The sequence below is a fragment of the Chiloscyllium punctatum genome, chromosome 2, assembly GCF_047496795.1.
Source record: "Chiloscyllium punctatum isolate Juve2018m chromosome 2, sChiPun1.3, whole genome shotgun sequence".
In the NCBI taxonomy this organism is placed as follows: Eukaryota; Metazoa; Chordata; class Chondrichthyes; order Orectolobiformes; family Hemiscylliidae; genus Chiloscyllium; species Chiloscyllium punctatum.
The window spans coordinates 91,577,470-91,594,828 of NC_092740.1; the positions used below are offsets into that span (position 1 = coordinate 91,577,470).

The window sequence follows — 17,359 nt, forward strand, 5'->3', positions numbered from 1 at the left end:
TCTGACAATATGCAGCTAAGTCCCCCAGATGAAGAGTGGATCTGAGGAGAGTGCAATCAACTAGAATTGGTTTTGAATATTAGCCATGAGCTTGCTGAATGTCAAACTTCACAATGGGCTCACTGGCCTACTCCTGCTTTTATTTCATCATCACGATACTATGGGACCCGGTGAGAGGTTTTCAATGAGAACACATAACATAGGGCAATGACCAGCCTATTGCCTTCCTGCTTGTCCCTGAACCTTTCCTATAAAAATGAAGCCAGGAAAACATCAAAATCAGCACCCTCTATATAATCTTTAAAATGATAATTAACAGCAATTGAGTTTCATAATAAAATGTACTTAATTTTATGCTGTGAACATAATGTGGTTGGCATGGGAAAATGAGTGGGTAGGTTTTTTTTTATTAGACTATTAAAAGATAGGAAGGAAGGGGGCATACATACTTCAGGGGTGCTCTGTGTGCATCAGGAGCACCCCTCAAAGATGTTACCACCCAACTCCCTGCCTTTGTCTCTTTTCACTCACCACTCCTCTCCTTAGCCACAAATCAGATTAGCTAGCAGATTGCAAGAGTAATGCTTTCATTCACTGAGGGATGGAAGTCCCATTCTCGATTAAGGCTACCTACATATGTTATTGCTGCAGAATGATCTTTTGTAATGTGTGTCATGGGAACTGGGGAGGAGAGCAGTACACTGTCCGCACCACCACCCCCACCTTGTAAAACATAGCTCTGTAAGACCTTATGTTCTGATCTTGTTTCTAATCAAGAAAGATTGTGAGATTGTGATAAAAAGTTGTGCTGCTTGACAAAGCTATGATTTGTTTGGCAGTACTGGTGCTTAAGCAGCTCATCAACAGCTTGAAGTGTGAAAATGAGAATGAATGCAGATACACAGTCCTTGGTGTTAGTTTCTGCCTCGTGAAAACACTTTTCTGAAACATGTTGCTGATGGAAATACTGACATGCATCTGGAGGTTTAGTCCACAGAAATAGGCACACTTTAATAATTGTTCCTAATGGAGAGAAAACATGCCCATATATTCACACACAAAATGTTATTTGCAATGTATGCTAGAAGACAGACATGCACAAAACAAGTTTGTTAGTCAAGTTTGTTTGCTTTTAGATCTTTATCATTTTTTTTCCTGTCTTTTCTATGTTATTGTGCACTGACAATATCTAACCTCTTTCTGAACACCATGAACATAAAATGTCTTCCCATCGAATTTCAATTTGCTGACATCAGACCTGGAAAAAAAAGGAAAAAAAACACATGAGGAGCTTAGGAGAAAATGAGGACTGCAGATGCTAGAGATCAATCGAGAGTGTGGTGCTAGAAAAGCACAGAAGGTAAGGCAGCATCCGAGGAGCAGGAGAATCAACATTTCCGGCATAGGCCCTTCATCAAGAATGAGGCTTGTGGGCCAGGAGACTGAGATAAATGGGAGGGGATGGGGTGGGGGGGGGGGGGGGGGGGGGAGGTGGTGGGGGGAAGGTAGCTGAGAATGTGATAGGTACATGAAGGTGGGGGAGAAGGTGATAGGTCGGAGAGGAGGGTGAAGCGGACAGATGGGAAAGGTGATGGACAGGTCAAGAGGGTGGTGCTGAGTTAGAGGCTTGGGACTAGGATAATGTGGGGGGAGGGGAAATGAGGAAACTGGTCAAATCCACATTGATCTCATGTGGTTGCAGGGTCCCAAAATGGAATATGAGCCATTCTTCCTCCAGGCGTCGGGTGGTAAGGGTTTGGTAATGGAGGCGGCCCAGGATCTGCACATCCTTGGCAGAGAAGGAGGGGAAGTTGAAGGGTTTAGCCATGGGGCGGTGGGGTTGGTTGGTGCCGGTGTCAGAGAACATCATATTCCGCCTTGGGACCCTGTAACCACACGGAATCAATGTGGATTTCACCAGTTTCCTCATTTCCCTTCCCCCCACATTGTCCCAGTCTCAAGCCTTCAACTCGGCGCCACCCTCTTGACGTGTCTATCATCTTTCCCATCTATCCACCCCACCCTCCTCTCCGACCTATCACCTTCTCCCCCACCTTCATCTACCTATCACATTCTCAGCTACCTTGCCCCTGATCCCACCCTCCCACTCCCATTTACCTCTCAGCCTCCTGGTCTACAAGCCTCATTCCTGATGAACGGTTTATGCCCGAAACGTCGATTCTCCTGCCTCTCAGATGCTTTTCCAGCACCACACTCTCGACACATGAGAAGCATGACAATGATGGAAAATTAATCAAAATGTGTTACTCTCCACACATGGGAAATGTAAAAATATGATCAGTTTAGAAAATTATCAAGCCAAAAAAGAATATAGAATTAAGAGGAGGCTATTCACCCTTTTCCGTCTGTTCAGCCATTCAATTAAATTAGGTTGGATATCGATCTTAATTCCAGCTACACAGCCTGATACCATAAGTGTTAATAGACTATCAAACAAAAATCGACCAATCTCAGTTCTGTTAATTTCAATTAACCTAGCCACAACAGCTTTTGAAGGACAGAGTTGTAGATTTTCCCTATTCTTCATGTGCAAACTATTATGATCCCTGAAATTAAAATTTGAGATGAAGGCCATTTGTTCTCTCCTAGAAAAGCATTATTCTCTCCTGACTCCACCAAATAGTGTTTTAGCTCTAATATCCTTTTCTTTCAGGGCTTAGTTCCTTTGGTCCCCAGTGACATCCTTATCCTGTCTGATTTCAGTGGCCAGGCAATCATTCACTGCCTGTTTCCCAGGTCTGGAAATAGGCAGGAGGCTGTTAAAATTGGTCAACTCGCCTGGCTGCTGTCCTTCTCAGATGAGCACACTGTTTGCTTCATAGCTTAGAAGCTAAGAATGAGAACAACATGTCAAAAGTACTTAATTGGTTGCACTTTGGGATTTCTTAAGGAAATCAAAGGAACTACAAATGCAACTGATTTATTTTTCTTTATTTCTTATATTCCGAGCTTTCTATGAAACCATCCTATTTTGCACAAGTTTCTTCAGTTTTCTTGCAATAGATGATCTAACTCCTTGATAAGGTTTACCAAAAACTTGCTGTGAGTTTTATGCTAATACTGTAGCTGTTTAAATAACACCACATAAAAATGTGAGTATAGATGTCACTTTAGGAGTTCCAAATGTGCTGCTAGTGGTGAGGGATACAGGTTCACAACACAGTAGTACAAAACATAATATAGAACAACATTTAAGACATTTAGCATTAAACCCATATTAGAATAACAGGTTAAGACTGTTCAATATGCTAATGAGATAGTACGTATTATCAAAGGTCGTGATGCAATGTCGTTTGATCTTGCTCTCCCTTGTAGCAAAATACAGTCACAGAGATGTTTCTTCAATAACATTAATGTTTTCCTTACTTCAAGCACTCTCAATTTTTTGTTTGCAGCACAGCAAGACTAAGAATATTACTTGGTGGCAGTGAGTGAAAGAACAAATTAGAAAGGTCTCAGCCATTGTCAAAATGCTGCAAACAGGTCACAGGTCCTGCAGATGTGTGCTGAGTGGGTGAGATGATTTACAATTATTACACATGCCAGCTTCGCTAAAAACCAAGCATAGTGCAAGTCAATACAATATTATATAGAATGGGTACTTATGCAGACAATATCCTACTCAGGCAAATGTTAGATGCTAAAAAAGCAATGGAGAAGGAAGTAACAAAAGCATTCAATGACTACTTCAACCAACAAGCAAAGAAACACCTACTGTCCAAACCTGTTTTGCCACTTTAAATAACTTATGCACATATAAACTGAGGTCTCTCTGTTTCTGCACTTTAGAGTTATACATTTTATGCTATATTGATTGTCCATGTTCTTCCTACCAACACACATCTCACTCTCCTCCACATTGAATCTGCCACTTATCTGCTGACTTCATCAACTTGCCTATGTCCTTCTAAAGTTTTCACTAACCTTTTCATAGTTTAAAATGCTTTCATGTTTCATATTAATCACAAGTTGTGAAAATTTGCCCTGGACACCAATGTCTATTAATATATAATCCAGAAAAGCAAAGATCTTAATACTGATTCATGGGAACTCATCTGCAACTAATTCAAAGAATCAACTATGAACAATTTCTGTCTGTTTCCTGTCACTTAGCTATTTTTAAAAAATCTATACTATGACTATTCATCTTATTTCATGAGTTCTAATTTTGCTCACAAGTCTGCTGTGCGACACTGTATCAACAGCCTGTTGAAAGTTCAAACTCTACATCAACAGCACTGCACTCACCAACCCTCTATGTTATCTCTTCAAAAACTCCAGCAAGTTAGTTAAATATGACTTTCCCTCAAGAAATCCATGCTAGTTACTTAATAACCCACATTTGTCCACGTTTCCATTAATCTTGTTTTTCCAGATGGTAACCAGGGAGGTCCGGGTGCTACATGTACATAGTTTTCAAGGAGGGTCACTCAACCTGAAACATTAACTCTGATTTCTCTCCACAATGCTGCCAGACTTGCGGTGTTTTTCCAGCAATTTCTATTTTTGTCTCTGATTTACAGCATCCGTAGTTCATTCAATTTTTATGTGTAGTCATTTTCTCCTGCACTTGTGGAAATCCAGCAATGTCAGTGAATAACGTTGGCTATCTGTTTGTTCTTTGAACAACCTAATAAATTCATTCATTCTTTGAAAAGTGTTACTTCCTGAATGCAGTTATGTGTGGCAAACTGGGATATACCACACACATCCTCAGTGCAACCCTGGAAAGACCTGCAAGTGGGAGATAATGAGAACTGCAGATGCTTGAGAAGTCAGAGTCTGTAAAGAGTGGGGCTGGAAAAAGCACAGCAGGTCAGGCAGCATCTGAGGAGCAAGAGAGTCAACTCTTGCAGGACTCTGCAGGTGATGGCGTCATTGACAGTGTGTATTGCTTACTAATCCAAGAGTTCATAGAACTTCCTGAAGGAATGGTCAAAGGGGAGTGATGACATCATGTAATATTCTCTGCCAACTCTGGCAATGCCACTCTGATATTTGAAGCAAGCTGTACTGGCTGTGAGATATTCAATAGCTCAATGTCACACATGATCTTGGTTACCCAGCATCCTGCACTGTTTGACCACTTACTGTCACTCCTTGTGACTGTCGTGGTCTCCGCTCTAGCTGGTCATGGACCACCCTCTACAGATTTCTCGACAGCTGCACCAATTTACCAGTTAGCAGAAACAATGAGTGTACTTCACTCATCATCTTGCCTGCCTGAGATAATCTGTGAACAAATTGCAGGGAACAATGTTGTCAGCAGAAACTTCAAGACCTTTCCTCCTGTCCTGAGCACAGAGTCATAGAGTCATAGAGATGTACAGCATGGAACTCATCCATGCCAACCAGCTATCCCAAGCCAATCTAGTCCCACCTACCAGCAACCGGCCCATATCCCTCCAAACCCTTCCTATTCATATATCCATCCAGGTGCCTTTTAAATGTTGCAGTTGTACTAGCCACCACCACTTCCTCTGGCAACTCATTCCATACACGTACCACCCTCTGTATCAAAATTTTGCCCCTTAGGTCTCTTTTAAATCTTTCCCCTCTCACCCTAAACCTATACCCTCCAGTTCTGGACTGCCCACCCCAGGGAAGAGACTTGGTCTATTTATCCTATCCATGCTCCTCATGATTTTGTAAAAGTCTATAAAGGTCACCCCTCAGCCTCCAATGCTTCAGGGAAAACAGCCCCAGCATATTCAACCTCTCCTATAGCTCAAATCCTCCAACCCTGGCAACATGCTTGTAAATCTTTTCTGAACCCTTTCAAGTTTCACAACATCTTTCCAACAGAAAGGAGACCAGGATTGCACGCAATATTCCAAAAGTGGCCTAACCAATTTCCTGTACAGCCACAACATGACCTCTCAACTCATGCACTCAATGCTCTGATCAAGAAAGGAAAGCATACCAAATGCCTTCTTCACTATCCTATCTACCTGCGACTCTACTTTCAAGGAACTATGAACCTGCACTCCAAGGTCTCTTTGTTCAGCAACACTCCCGAAGACCTTACCATTACGTGTATAAATCCTGCTAAGATTTGGTTTCCCAAAATGCAGTACCTCACATTTATCTAAATTAAACTCCATCTGCCACTTATCAGCCCATTGGCCCATCTGATCAAGATCCCATTGTAACCCGAGTTAACGTTCTTCATTGCCCACTACACCTCCAATTTTGGTGCCATCTGCAAACTTACCAACTACAGAGAAACTTCGATTATCTGAATATCAATTATTCGAATGTCAGATTATCGGAATGGGATCTCAAGATCAAAGCGCTGTTTCACCCTGATCGCATCTTTTGTTCACAGGTACAAGGATTAAAAATGAACTCGGCTCACTGAAATGCTGCCGAGCACAGTATTGGACAGTCCAGGCACCATCTCTATATGACTGACCTCCTGCCCTCTCTCTCTCTCTCCCCACATTTTCCCTGTAGTTCTACATAGTAGTGTCCCTTAAACCCCCCTTCCCCAGATAATCTCTCCAACATTGTCCTATACAGGGCAAAGCTGGAACATGTCAGAACGTTGCGGTAAAACGTGTGTGTGTGTGTGTGTGTGTGTGTGTGTGTGTGTGTGTGTGTGTGTGTGTGTGTGTGTGTGCGCTATTTGCTTACCCCACAAAGGCAGCAGCAGTCTTAATATTGGTGTCCAGTCCGGCTGCCCCAGTGGGTGGGGGGGAGGGCAGTGGACAGGGGCATGGGGGGAAGTGGGGGTGGAAAGCTGAGTTGGTGGAGCAGGGTGAATATGGGAAGCAGTTGTTTGGGGTTGGGTGAGGGAGGACTGGGATTAGGGGTGGGCAGGGGTTGGGGCTGGGGTTGGGGTTGGGGTGGGCAGGTGTTGGGGGCAGGGTTGGAAGCAGGCAGGGGTTGGTGGTAGGGTGAGGTCGGGGTAGATGGGGTTGGGGGAATGGGGTTGGGGGAATGGGGTTGGGGGAGGGCTGGGAGTGGGGCTGGCATGGTGGGTCAGGGCAGATGCCGTTGGGTGAGGTGGGGGGCGGTCAGAGATTTGGTGCAGACAGGGGTTGGGGGGCAGAGGCAGGGGTGGGGTTGGGGCAAGATGGGGGTGATGGAGTTGGGGACGCACCGAGGTTGAGGGCAGGGTGGGCGGGCAGAGATTGGGGGTGGGGTTGCGGGGCTGGGGTGGGGCAGGGTTGGGGGGAGGATTGTGGGGTGGGGGGCAGGGTCTCCTGAACGGGGAGCAACCTTCACAGAAAACTCCGAGCCCCAGAGGAAATCAATTAACTGAATTATCAATTATCCGACCGAAATAGTGCCCTCCAATCTCGTTCGGATAATCAAGGTTCCTCTGTACACCTCTTATGCTCACATCCAAATCATTTATATAAAGACGAAAAGTAGCACACCCAGCACCGATCCTTGTGGTACTCCACTGGTCACTGGCCTCCAGTCTGAAAAACAAACACCCACAAAGACCCTCTGTCTTCTACCTTTGAGCCAGTTCTGTATCCAAATGGCTAGTTCTCCCTCTATTCCATGAGATCTAACCTTGCTAACCAGTCTCCCATGGGGAACCTTGTCAAATGTCTTACTGAAGTCCATATAAATCACATCTACTGCTCTGCCCTCATCAAACCTCTTTGTTACTTCTTCCAAAAATTCAATCAAGGCTGTGAGACATGATTTCCCATGCACAAAGCCACGTTGACCACCTGTAATCAGTCTTTCCAAATACATGCATATCCTGTCCCTCAGGATTCCCTTCAACAACTTGCCCACCACCGACATCAGGCTCACTGGTCTATAGTTCCCTGGCTTCTCCCTACCACCCTTCTTAAACAGTGGCACCATATTAGCCAACCCCCAGTCTTCCGGCACCTCATCTGAGACTATTGATGATACAAATATCTCAGTAAGGGGATCAGCAATCACTTCCTGAGCTTCCCACAGAGTTCTAGGGTATACCTGATCAGGTCATGGGGATTTATCCACTTTTATGTGTTTCAAGACATCCAGCACTTCCTTCTCTGTAATATGGTCATTTTGCAAGATGTTTCCTCATATTCTATATCTTCTATGTCCTTTTCCACAGTAAACACTGATGCAAAATATTCATTTAGTATCTGCCCCATCTCCTGTGGCTCCACACAAAGGCTGCCTTGCTGATCTTTGAGGGGCCCTATTCTCTCCCTAGTTACTCTTTTGTCCTTAATGTATTCATAGAAATCCTTTGGATTCTCCTTAATTCTATTTGCCAAATCTATCTCATGTCCCCTTTTTGCCCTCCTGATTTCCCTCTTAAGAATAGTCCTACCGCAATTATACTCACTTGATAGATTCATTTGATCTATCTTGTCTATACCTTACATATGTTTGCTTCTTTTTCTTAACCAAACCCTCAATTTCTTTAGTCATCCAGCATTCCCTATACCCACCAGCCTTTCCTTTCCAACAGGAATATACTTTCTCTGGATTCTCGTTATCTCATTCCTGAAGACTTCCCATTTTCCAGCCGTCCCTTTACCTGCGAACATCTGCCCCCAATCAGTTTATGAAAGTTCTTGCCTAATACCATCAAAATTAGCCTTCCTCCAATATAGAATTTCAACTTTTAGGTCTGGTCTATCTGCTGGCCCCAAAGTGCTCGACTGACACCTCAGTCACCTGCCCGACCTTATTTCCCAAGAGTAGGCCATGTTGTTGCACCTTCTCTAGTAGGTACATCCACATATTGAATCAGAAAATTTTCTTGTGCACACTCAACAAATTCCTCTCCATCTAAACTCTTAACACTATGGCAGTCTCAATCCACGTTTGGAAAGTTAAAATCCCCTACCATAACCACCCCATTATTCTTACAGATAACTGAGATCTTGTTTCTCAATTTCCCTCTGACTATTAGGGGGTCTATAGTATAATCCCAATAAGGTGGTCATCCCTTTCTTATTTCAGTTCAACCCAAACAACTTCCCTGGATGTATTTCCAGGAATATCCTCCCTTAGTACAGCTGTAATGCTATCCCTTATCAAAAACACCTCTCCCCCTCTTCTCTTGCCTCCCTTTATGTCCTTCCTGTAGCACTTGTATCCTGGAACATTAATCCACCAGTCCTGTCCATCCCTGAGCCACGTTTCTGTATTTGCTGTGATATCCCAATTCCATATTTCTAACAATGCCCTGAGTTCATCTGCCTTCCCTGTTAGGCCTCTTGCCTTGAAATAAATGCAGTTTAATTTATCAGTCCTACCTTGTTCTCTGCTTTGTCCTTGCCTGCCCTGACTGTTTGACTCACTTCTTTTCTCAATAGTACCAGTGTCAGATTGATATCTTTCCTCACTATCTCCCTGGGTCCCATACCCCACCTTACTAGTTTAAATCATCCCGAGCTGCTCGAGCAAATTTCCCTGCCAGTATATTAGTCTCCTTCCAATTCAGGTGCAAATTCATTCCAATGATCCAAAATGTGAATCCTTCTCCCATATACCAGCTCCTCAGCCATGCATTCATCTGTTCTATCCTCTTATTACTATCCTCACTAGCTCGCAGCACCAGGAGTAATCCAGATATTACTATTCTCGAGGACCTCCTTTTTAAATTCCTGCCTAACTCTGTAATCTCCCTTCAGAATTTCAACCTTTTCCCTTCCTATGTCGTTGGTTCCAATGTGGACAATGACCTCCTGCTGAGCCCTCTCCCCCATGAGAACATTCTGCACCCTCTGAGACATCCTTGATCCTGGCACCAGGGAGGCAACACACCATTCCATTTTTCGCTGCTGGCCACAGAAACATCTGCCTGTGACTCAGACTAGAGTCCCCTAACACAATTGATCTCATGGAACCCGACATACCCCTCACTGCATTACAGCCAGTCTCGATACCAGAAATTTGGCTGTTCGTGCTACATTTCCCCCAGAATCCATCATCCCCTACATTTTCCAAAACAGCATACTTGTTTGAAATGGAGTTAGCCACAGAAGTCTCCTGCACTACTTGCCTACCTCTCTCACTTTTCCTGGAGTTAACCCATCTATGTGACTGTAACTGCAACTTTTCTCCCTTCCTATAACTGCCATCCATCACATCCCCTTGCTCTTGTAAATTCCTCATTGCCTCTAACTGTCTCTCCATCCGATCCATTTGATCTGATAGGATAAGCAATCAATGGCATTTATTGCAGGGATAATCATCAGTAACACAAACGCTCCCTAAACTCCCACATTCAACAAGAAGAGCATGTCACTCTACTAAAGGCCATTTTTGATTCTTTCAATCAACAGACCCAGAAAATAGCACTGTCTTATTCCTCTACAAAACACTGTTCCATGCTAACTTAATACTTATGGCTTATATTTCCAAGTTTAACCAGGAGACTTATCTCAATAAAACATATAATCAAGAAAGAACCCACTCTACTCACTACTGCAGACTTACTGTAAGGCCACACTCAGAAATATTCACTTATCTGTTTCTGTGCTGTGATCTCTCCCAAACAGGCTCCTCCAAGATTAGTTGTGAATTTCACTGTTTGTTAATTTTCCCAGACGCACTCTGATGTCCAGCGATACATGAATTCAAACAGCAATGGCAGTAACTGCACAGGTTCACTGCTGCATCAGTGAGCAGTGTGGGTTTCTTTCTCTCTTGCTCGCTCTCTCTCTCTCTCCTGCACTGACCTCACCATGTGCTGCCTTTGTCTGTTCCTCTTCCTTTTAAAAGTGCTGTTGTTTTGATTTTTTTTTCTCCAAACTTCAAAAACAATGCAAACAGCATATAAAACAGTAATTGCTGCCCCTGGAATTAGAGGAAATCACCTCCAACACCTAAAATACCTCAAAAAAAGGAGGAGCCTATTACAGCCAGAAATTTTTCCTGTCCTCCATCTTGGATTACCCAGAATCCCCCAAGCAAAGCCATATACGCACCATGAGAGTCACCTAGCCACCACTCATTCCACCATATTCAATAGAATATGGGAGGTTCATTGCTGAGATTTCTTCCTCTTAATGTAATCATGTGCATGGACACTGAAACAAAGATTCTGGAAATGGATACCATTGCTATGCACCACTTCTCTGCCCACAATTGTGTTTTCTTCTACAGTCTCCTGACATTGCTCTTCCCTGAATGGTCTGTCCTCCTCACTCTATCTAGCACAATTTCTAAACCTGATGCAAGGTAAATCAAAGAGTAGAGACAAGGTAGAATGGCATTAATATGTGAAATAAAAAGCAGACAGTAACAGGAAGTACAAATTTAAGAAAATAAAGATAATTGCAGAGACAAAACTAAAGGTTCTGTATTTGAATGCACATCGCATTCAAAACACAACAAATGAAGTGATTGCACAAATGGAAGTAAGTAAGTATAATCTGATAGCCATGAAAGAGACATGCAGCAAATGATTAGATTGGGACCTGAATATTGAAGGATAATCACTTTTTAGGAAGAACCCCCACAACTACATCCCTGAGCCTTTAGCTCCCACGTCCTTGCACCTTCCTTTTGTTTTCCTTCCTTTGTCAGTAATCCCTGTCCCATTCCTCTTAAACGGTCAGCTCTCTTTTTCTCTCATGCCTTTGGTAAGCCATACCCTCTTCCTGTTAGACTGCCACCTCCCTCTCCCAGTTGGTTAGCCATGCCCCATTGCTTTTTGCCTGACTCAAACTGATCTCAATAATTGTGCGCTGTTGAATGTTGCTCCCCACAGAGTTAAAAGCAGCTGCTGTTTACTCAAACAATTAGACTGCCTTCCTGCTGCATGCCACTTGTATGCAGTCGTGAATCTGAAGGCATGTGTATCTCATTCACAGATAAATCAATTGAAATAAAACATTATGAATTCTAGCAAGATTGCCATTTAATGAGCATAGATGACACGGCACTGCAATTTGCAGTCAAAATTCTGAGAACATTTAATCCCCTAATTTTTTTCCGAATGAGGATGATGATTTTTGTGCTTCCATAAAATCAAGATGCCAAGCTTCCTGCTCACAGGATTTTGCCTACCAATTATGCTTCTCAGATGAAACCTGATATGCTGAGCTTTTCCAGAATTTTTTTTGTTTTTAAATGGTTCATGACGTATTCTGAGCTCCTTGATTAAATAACAGGTTATGGCTTTGAGATCGGTTATTCTATCACAGTTCAAACATTAATCATGATATAAATCACAATTACATATCAAAGCCAATTTTGATGCACCTCATCTGTATCAAATGCAGCACAATCTTAAACTCATATTCAGACACATTCTTTTTGCATTTAAATGCACATCAAATGCATGGTGAACATAAGCAAATTTACCATTTCAGGAGATGAATCCTTTTATTCCCTTGGAACACAACAAAACCTGTGGCAGTGAATCCAATGAAAGTTGTAGCTCCTGATGAATCCTTAGAAGAAAAAGATAAGATTTAGAATACTTTCAATGCACTGCAACCTAGAAATAGGCAAGTCAATTCTTAATATTTCTACAGCGCATTTTTCTCCACCCTGTTTTAAGATAAGTCTTAATCAGTTTAGCATTGATGGTTTATACAGTTTATTTATATTTTATTGGAACCTTCCCAAATATACCATCCTAATCAAATAGTTATTCCATGGAGACAGAATGTGTGTGTTCCCACTATATGACTTTCCAATTGGCCTAACATGCAGTCCCATCTCCAACTCTGTGGCTAATTGTAAAGATGTGCACAGATCCAATGTGAAACAAAATCAAATTTTGCAGCCAATCATATGGTAAGAACCATCAGCAAGGAATTATGAAAAGATTGAAGAGATTTGGGATTGGAGTCTACTTTTTGATGAATCAAAATCACGATAAGATCAAATGAATAAGAAGTTTGCATTTGCCTTTGAAAATAAGAGGCTAAATGGGATAGAGTAACAAGTCATTAAAAGTAGTGATGTGAGTTTTCAAGGTCATAAAAATCTGCACAAAGCAGTTTTGTTTTAGAGCTAAAATTGAAAAGGAGACTTTTGTTAAGCTTATGCAGAATCTTGGTTAGATCACACTTATACATATTGTACACTGTTCAACTCTCAATACCTCAAAATGGATAGAGGTACTGGAGAAGGTGTAAAAATAATTTACAGGATAATACAGGAAGATCTCAACAGGCTGGAGCTGGACAGATGGATTATCTAATTGGCGTCTTGAAACTACAAAGGGTTTTAATAGGGTAGACATAGAAATTATTTCCTCTTGTAGGCGAGTTCAACACTTGACATCATAAATATAACATAGTCACCACTAAATCCAAAGACAGTGGAAGAAATTTTGGCTTGAATGTGAAACTTACTACTACACGGTGTAGTAGGAGAGGATAGTAAAGATCCCTTTAAGGGGATGTAGAATAATAACTTGGGTGGAAAAGAAACAGAACCACATGAACATAGGGTGAGATCAATTCAGATGAGAAGAGGATTGTGTGTGCATAAGCAGATCAATTAGGTTGATTAGACAGTTCTATGTTGCACATTCAATGTAATTTTGTATGAAGTAAATGGCAAAGTATTATCAATGCATTCCAACCAAAGGAATAACCATACAGTTTATTTTCCCTCTGATGTTCGACTTTCTTCTCCCATTGACTCTGACCTGATTCATAAGTACATGCCCCTTTGATCCCATTTTCTTCTCACTTGTTTAAAGTCTTTAATTTTCAATTCGTGGTTTATTTGCCTATGTTGCTCAAACACTTGTGACATTTCTATCACATCTAATTTCAAATATCTAATTTTTTTGTGGTGGAACGTAAACATTTGTGGGCGGCATGGTGGCACAGTGGTTAGCACTGAAGCCTCACAGCGCCAGAGACCTGGGTTCAATTCCCGTCTCAGGCGACTCTCTGTGTGGGGTTTGCACATTCTCCCCGTGTCTGCGTGGGTTTCCTCCGGGTGCTCCGGTTTCCTCCCACAATCCAAAAATGTGCAGGTTAGCTGAATTGGCCATGCTAAATTGCCTATAGTGTTACGTGAAGGGGTAAATGATGGGTCTGGGTGGGTTACGCTTTGGCAGTTCGGTGTGGACTTGTTAGGCCGAAGGGACTGTTTGCACACTGTAAGTAATCTAATCTAATTTCTTACTGAGTTTTGAGAAGATTTGTAGCTCAGGCTGAGGTTTTGGATGTAGGTTTGCTCGCTGATCTGAAAGGTTCATTTCCAGACGTTTCATTACCTTACTAGGTAACATCTTCAGTGGACCTCATGCAAAGCAATGCTGAAACTTCCTGCTTTCTATTTATATGTTTGGGTTGGTGATGTCATTTGCAGTGGTGATGTTATTTCCTGTGGTGAAGTCACTTCCTGTTCCTTTTCTCAGGGGGTGGTAGATGGGTTCTAACTCGATGTGTTTGTTGATAGAGCTCTGGTTGGAATGCCATGCTTCTAGGAATTCTAAGAATGTCATACTTCTAGCCAATGGGGACCTTCAAACCAGCATCTACAGAAAAACATACAGACCAAATATTGAACTACAGAAGCAATCATCCCAACACCCACAAACGAAGCTGCATCAGAATGGTATTTCAATGAGCCAACACACACTGCAGACAAAGGAACTACACGGAGCAGCGGAAAATCACCTACACCGTGTGTTCAAAAAGAATGGGTACCCAATGAACACAGTCCACTGATTTCTCAGCAACAAACCCAAGCAAGCAGACAAAACACGTCCAGAAATCATAGCCACTCTCCCCTACATCAAAGACATCTCGGAAATGACTACTCAGACCCCTTGGCATCATGGTAGCCCACAAACCCACCAACACACTAAAACAGCAGCTAATGAACTTGAAAGACCCTGTACAGACAATGAGCAAAACTAACGTCATTTACAAACTACCGTGCAAGAACTGTAACAAACAATACATTGGACAAACAGGCAGAAAACTAGCCACCAGGATACATGGACACCAACCATCCACAAAAAGACATGACCCTCTCTCACTAGTATCCTCATACAGATGAGGTAGAACACCACTTCGACTGGGACAATACATCCATCCTAGTACAAGCCAAACAAAGACATGCATGAGAATTCCTAGAAGCATGGCATTCCAAACAGAACTCTAGCAACAAACACATCAAGTTAGACCCCACCTACCATCCCCTGTGAAAAGGAACAGGGAGTGACTTCACCACAGGAAATGACATCACCAACCCAAAGAAACCCAATCATATAAATAGAAAGCAGGAAGTTTCAGCATTGCTTCGTATGAGGTCCACTGAAGATGATACCTAGTAAGGTAATGAAACGTCTGGAAATGAATCTTTCAGCTCAGCAAGCAAACCTACATCCACAAACAATTCTGTATATTCAACAAAAATGGCACAGCTCATTAGCATAGAATGGATATGTCATGACTGCTGTCAAGATAGTGAGTACTCACTGCAAAGATCTGGTGTGTACAGTTTCATAACAGCTGGATGTTAATAGAAGGGTAGCCTTAGGGTTAAGGAGTATTTGCTCATTGACATGTGTTGCCAGCAAAGACATGTGTGCAGTTGATAGTAACTTGTAGTACTCAGAAGCTTAAATCTACAAGCTCTCTCTTTGTTCAGTGAGAGTGAAAAGACGATAAAGTCCTTCCATACAGTATCTCTGAAACTCCTTGATCCAGTATTGGGAAATGAACTCTGAGTTGTTGTTCATGTCACCTGTTCCCATCTGAAAGGGTCCACAGGAATAGAAGTTTCGGGTCACAGTGACCCGATGACCAGTGGTCGCACTGGCCTTGTCATGTTGTGAAAGAGGCAGAAAGTCAGGTAGAAGATACAGAAGCTTGAAAACATGCACCAACAGATTCAAGAGCAGCTTCTACCCCACTGTTAGAATATGAATGGTCTTCCGTACTTTCAATCTAATGTTGATCTTGCTTTGTGCACCTCCTGTGCAGCTATAACCTTCTTTGCCTCGCTAAGCACTGCACTGCCTGATCTGCCCGTACTGCTCATAAAACAAAACTTTTCACTGAACTTAGGTAGAAGTAGGAGAAGTGCCTCTCAAAGACTTTTAGCAGACAGTCGCCAATTGAAAGCACCCTCCTCCTTTTCCCTGTCCACAAAACTTTCCCCTCTGCTTTTTGAGTTCATTTCCAATTCATGCTGTTGTCTGAAATAATCTGCAATTAGAGTTCAAATTATTGACTTTCTCTTGATAGATCAATTAATCCATTGACCACTTTGTTAAAATTCAGCACCACTCCCTTGAAATTCCTAGTAAGTTTACTACTTCCACCCATAATGCTGAATACAGTATTTCTGCTTAGGTAATTTTGCCATAGACCCAAAGGACCATAGGGCTGTTCTCTATTTAAACAAAGATGACAGGTGGTGAGTTTAACCTCAGGATAACCATGCTCAGGTGAGAGGCAAGATTTAGAAGGCAGGACAGAGCACTGCTCATGTCACTCTGTCACAAATCAGCAAATGCACCCTTCAAGGTTAACTCTTTAAATAATGCCAGAAGGTAGTCAGTTGTGTGCTACTGAAAGCACTTTCAGCTGGGACAGTTTTCAGAGAGAGTGTTAAATGGACATGGGCAATCCAAGACAATAAGTTGTGCACCAAATTAGCACTGGAGGCTGTTTGACATCATGGTCTGCTCATTCTACAAGCTTTCAGCACTCACAGAAAACAAACCTATGCAAGAGATTTGTAAATCAGGATAGCTGTGTGGATTGACTTTCATTTCCTAAAATCAGGACTTCTGAAGTATCAACACCAGAAAATGATAAAGGACCAAATTTCATAGCAATCCATTTAAAGACAAGAATCCAACCACTTGCAACTGAGAAGAGGAGGAATTTCTTTATTCAGATGTGTGTGGATCTTTGACACATTGAATCATTCAGTACTTGTATCAAAGTTTTCCAAACCAGTATGTGAAGGAACTGACTATTTCAGATTGAAATATTGGACAATAAAACAGGGTAATTTATGGACATTTTCTAATCAACCTGATAAGTGAAGTAATTATATGCGCTGGATAGATGGGACTTGAACCCAGACTCCTTAGCTTAAAATATAGGCACACAACCATTGCACCACAAAAATACTAAGGAATCATTTATAATCTTGCAGTGAACAGGCCTCCAGGGTAGAGTGATCATAATTTGGACTATAACTTTTGCATCATGCTCTGTAAACTCTAAAACTGAACAGAGTGCTTGTCAGTCTAATATAGCATTGGGACACAGACAGATGTCACATCTATTGTTTAAAAAGTTGAGATATCTTGAGAATGTAAATTAAAAGAAGCTCTGGGATTTACATATCAAAGAACAGAGACCAGCATATTCCATTATAAAAGATGAAAGTTTTAATCTATGATTGTTTGCTGTATCGTATC

At 42.1% G+C, this 17,359-nt stretch overlaps 1 protein-coding gene across 2 annotated transcripts in view; it reads right to left on the reverse strand.

The window, feature by feature from the left end:
* frmd3 (FERM domain containing 3) overlaps positions 1 to 17,359 on the reverse strand; it is a 218,239-nt gene that overhangs the window by 66,499 nt on the left and 134,381 nt on the right. For both annotated transcript variants that reach the window (XM_072585508.1, XM_072585498.1), the window contains 2 exons: positions 12,307 to 12,395; positions 1,195 to 1,258 (listed from right to left, as the gene is read on the reverse strand). In XM_072585508.1, the coding sequence (XP_072441609.1) occupies positions 1,195 to 1,258; positions 12,307 to 12,395 (153 nt within the window). The remainder of the gene's footprint in view (positions 1 to 1,194; positions 1,259 to 12,306; positions 12,396 to 17,359) is intronic.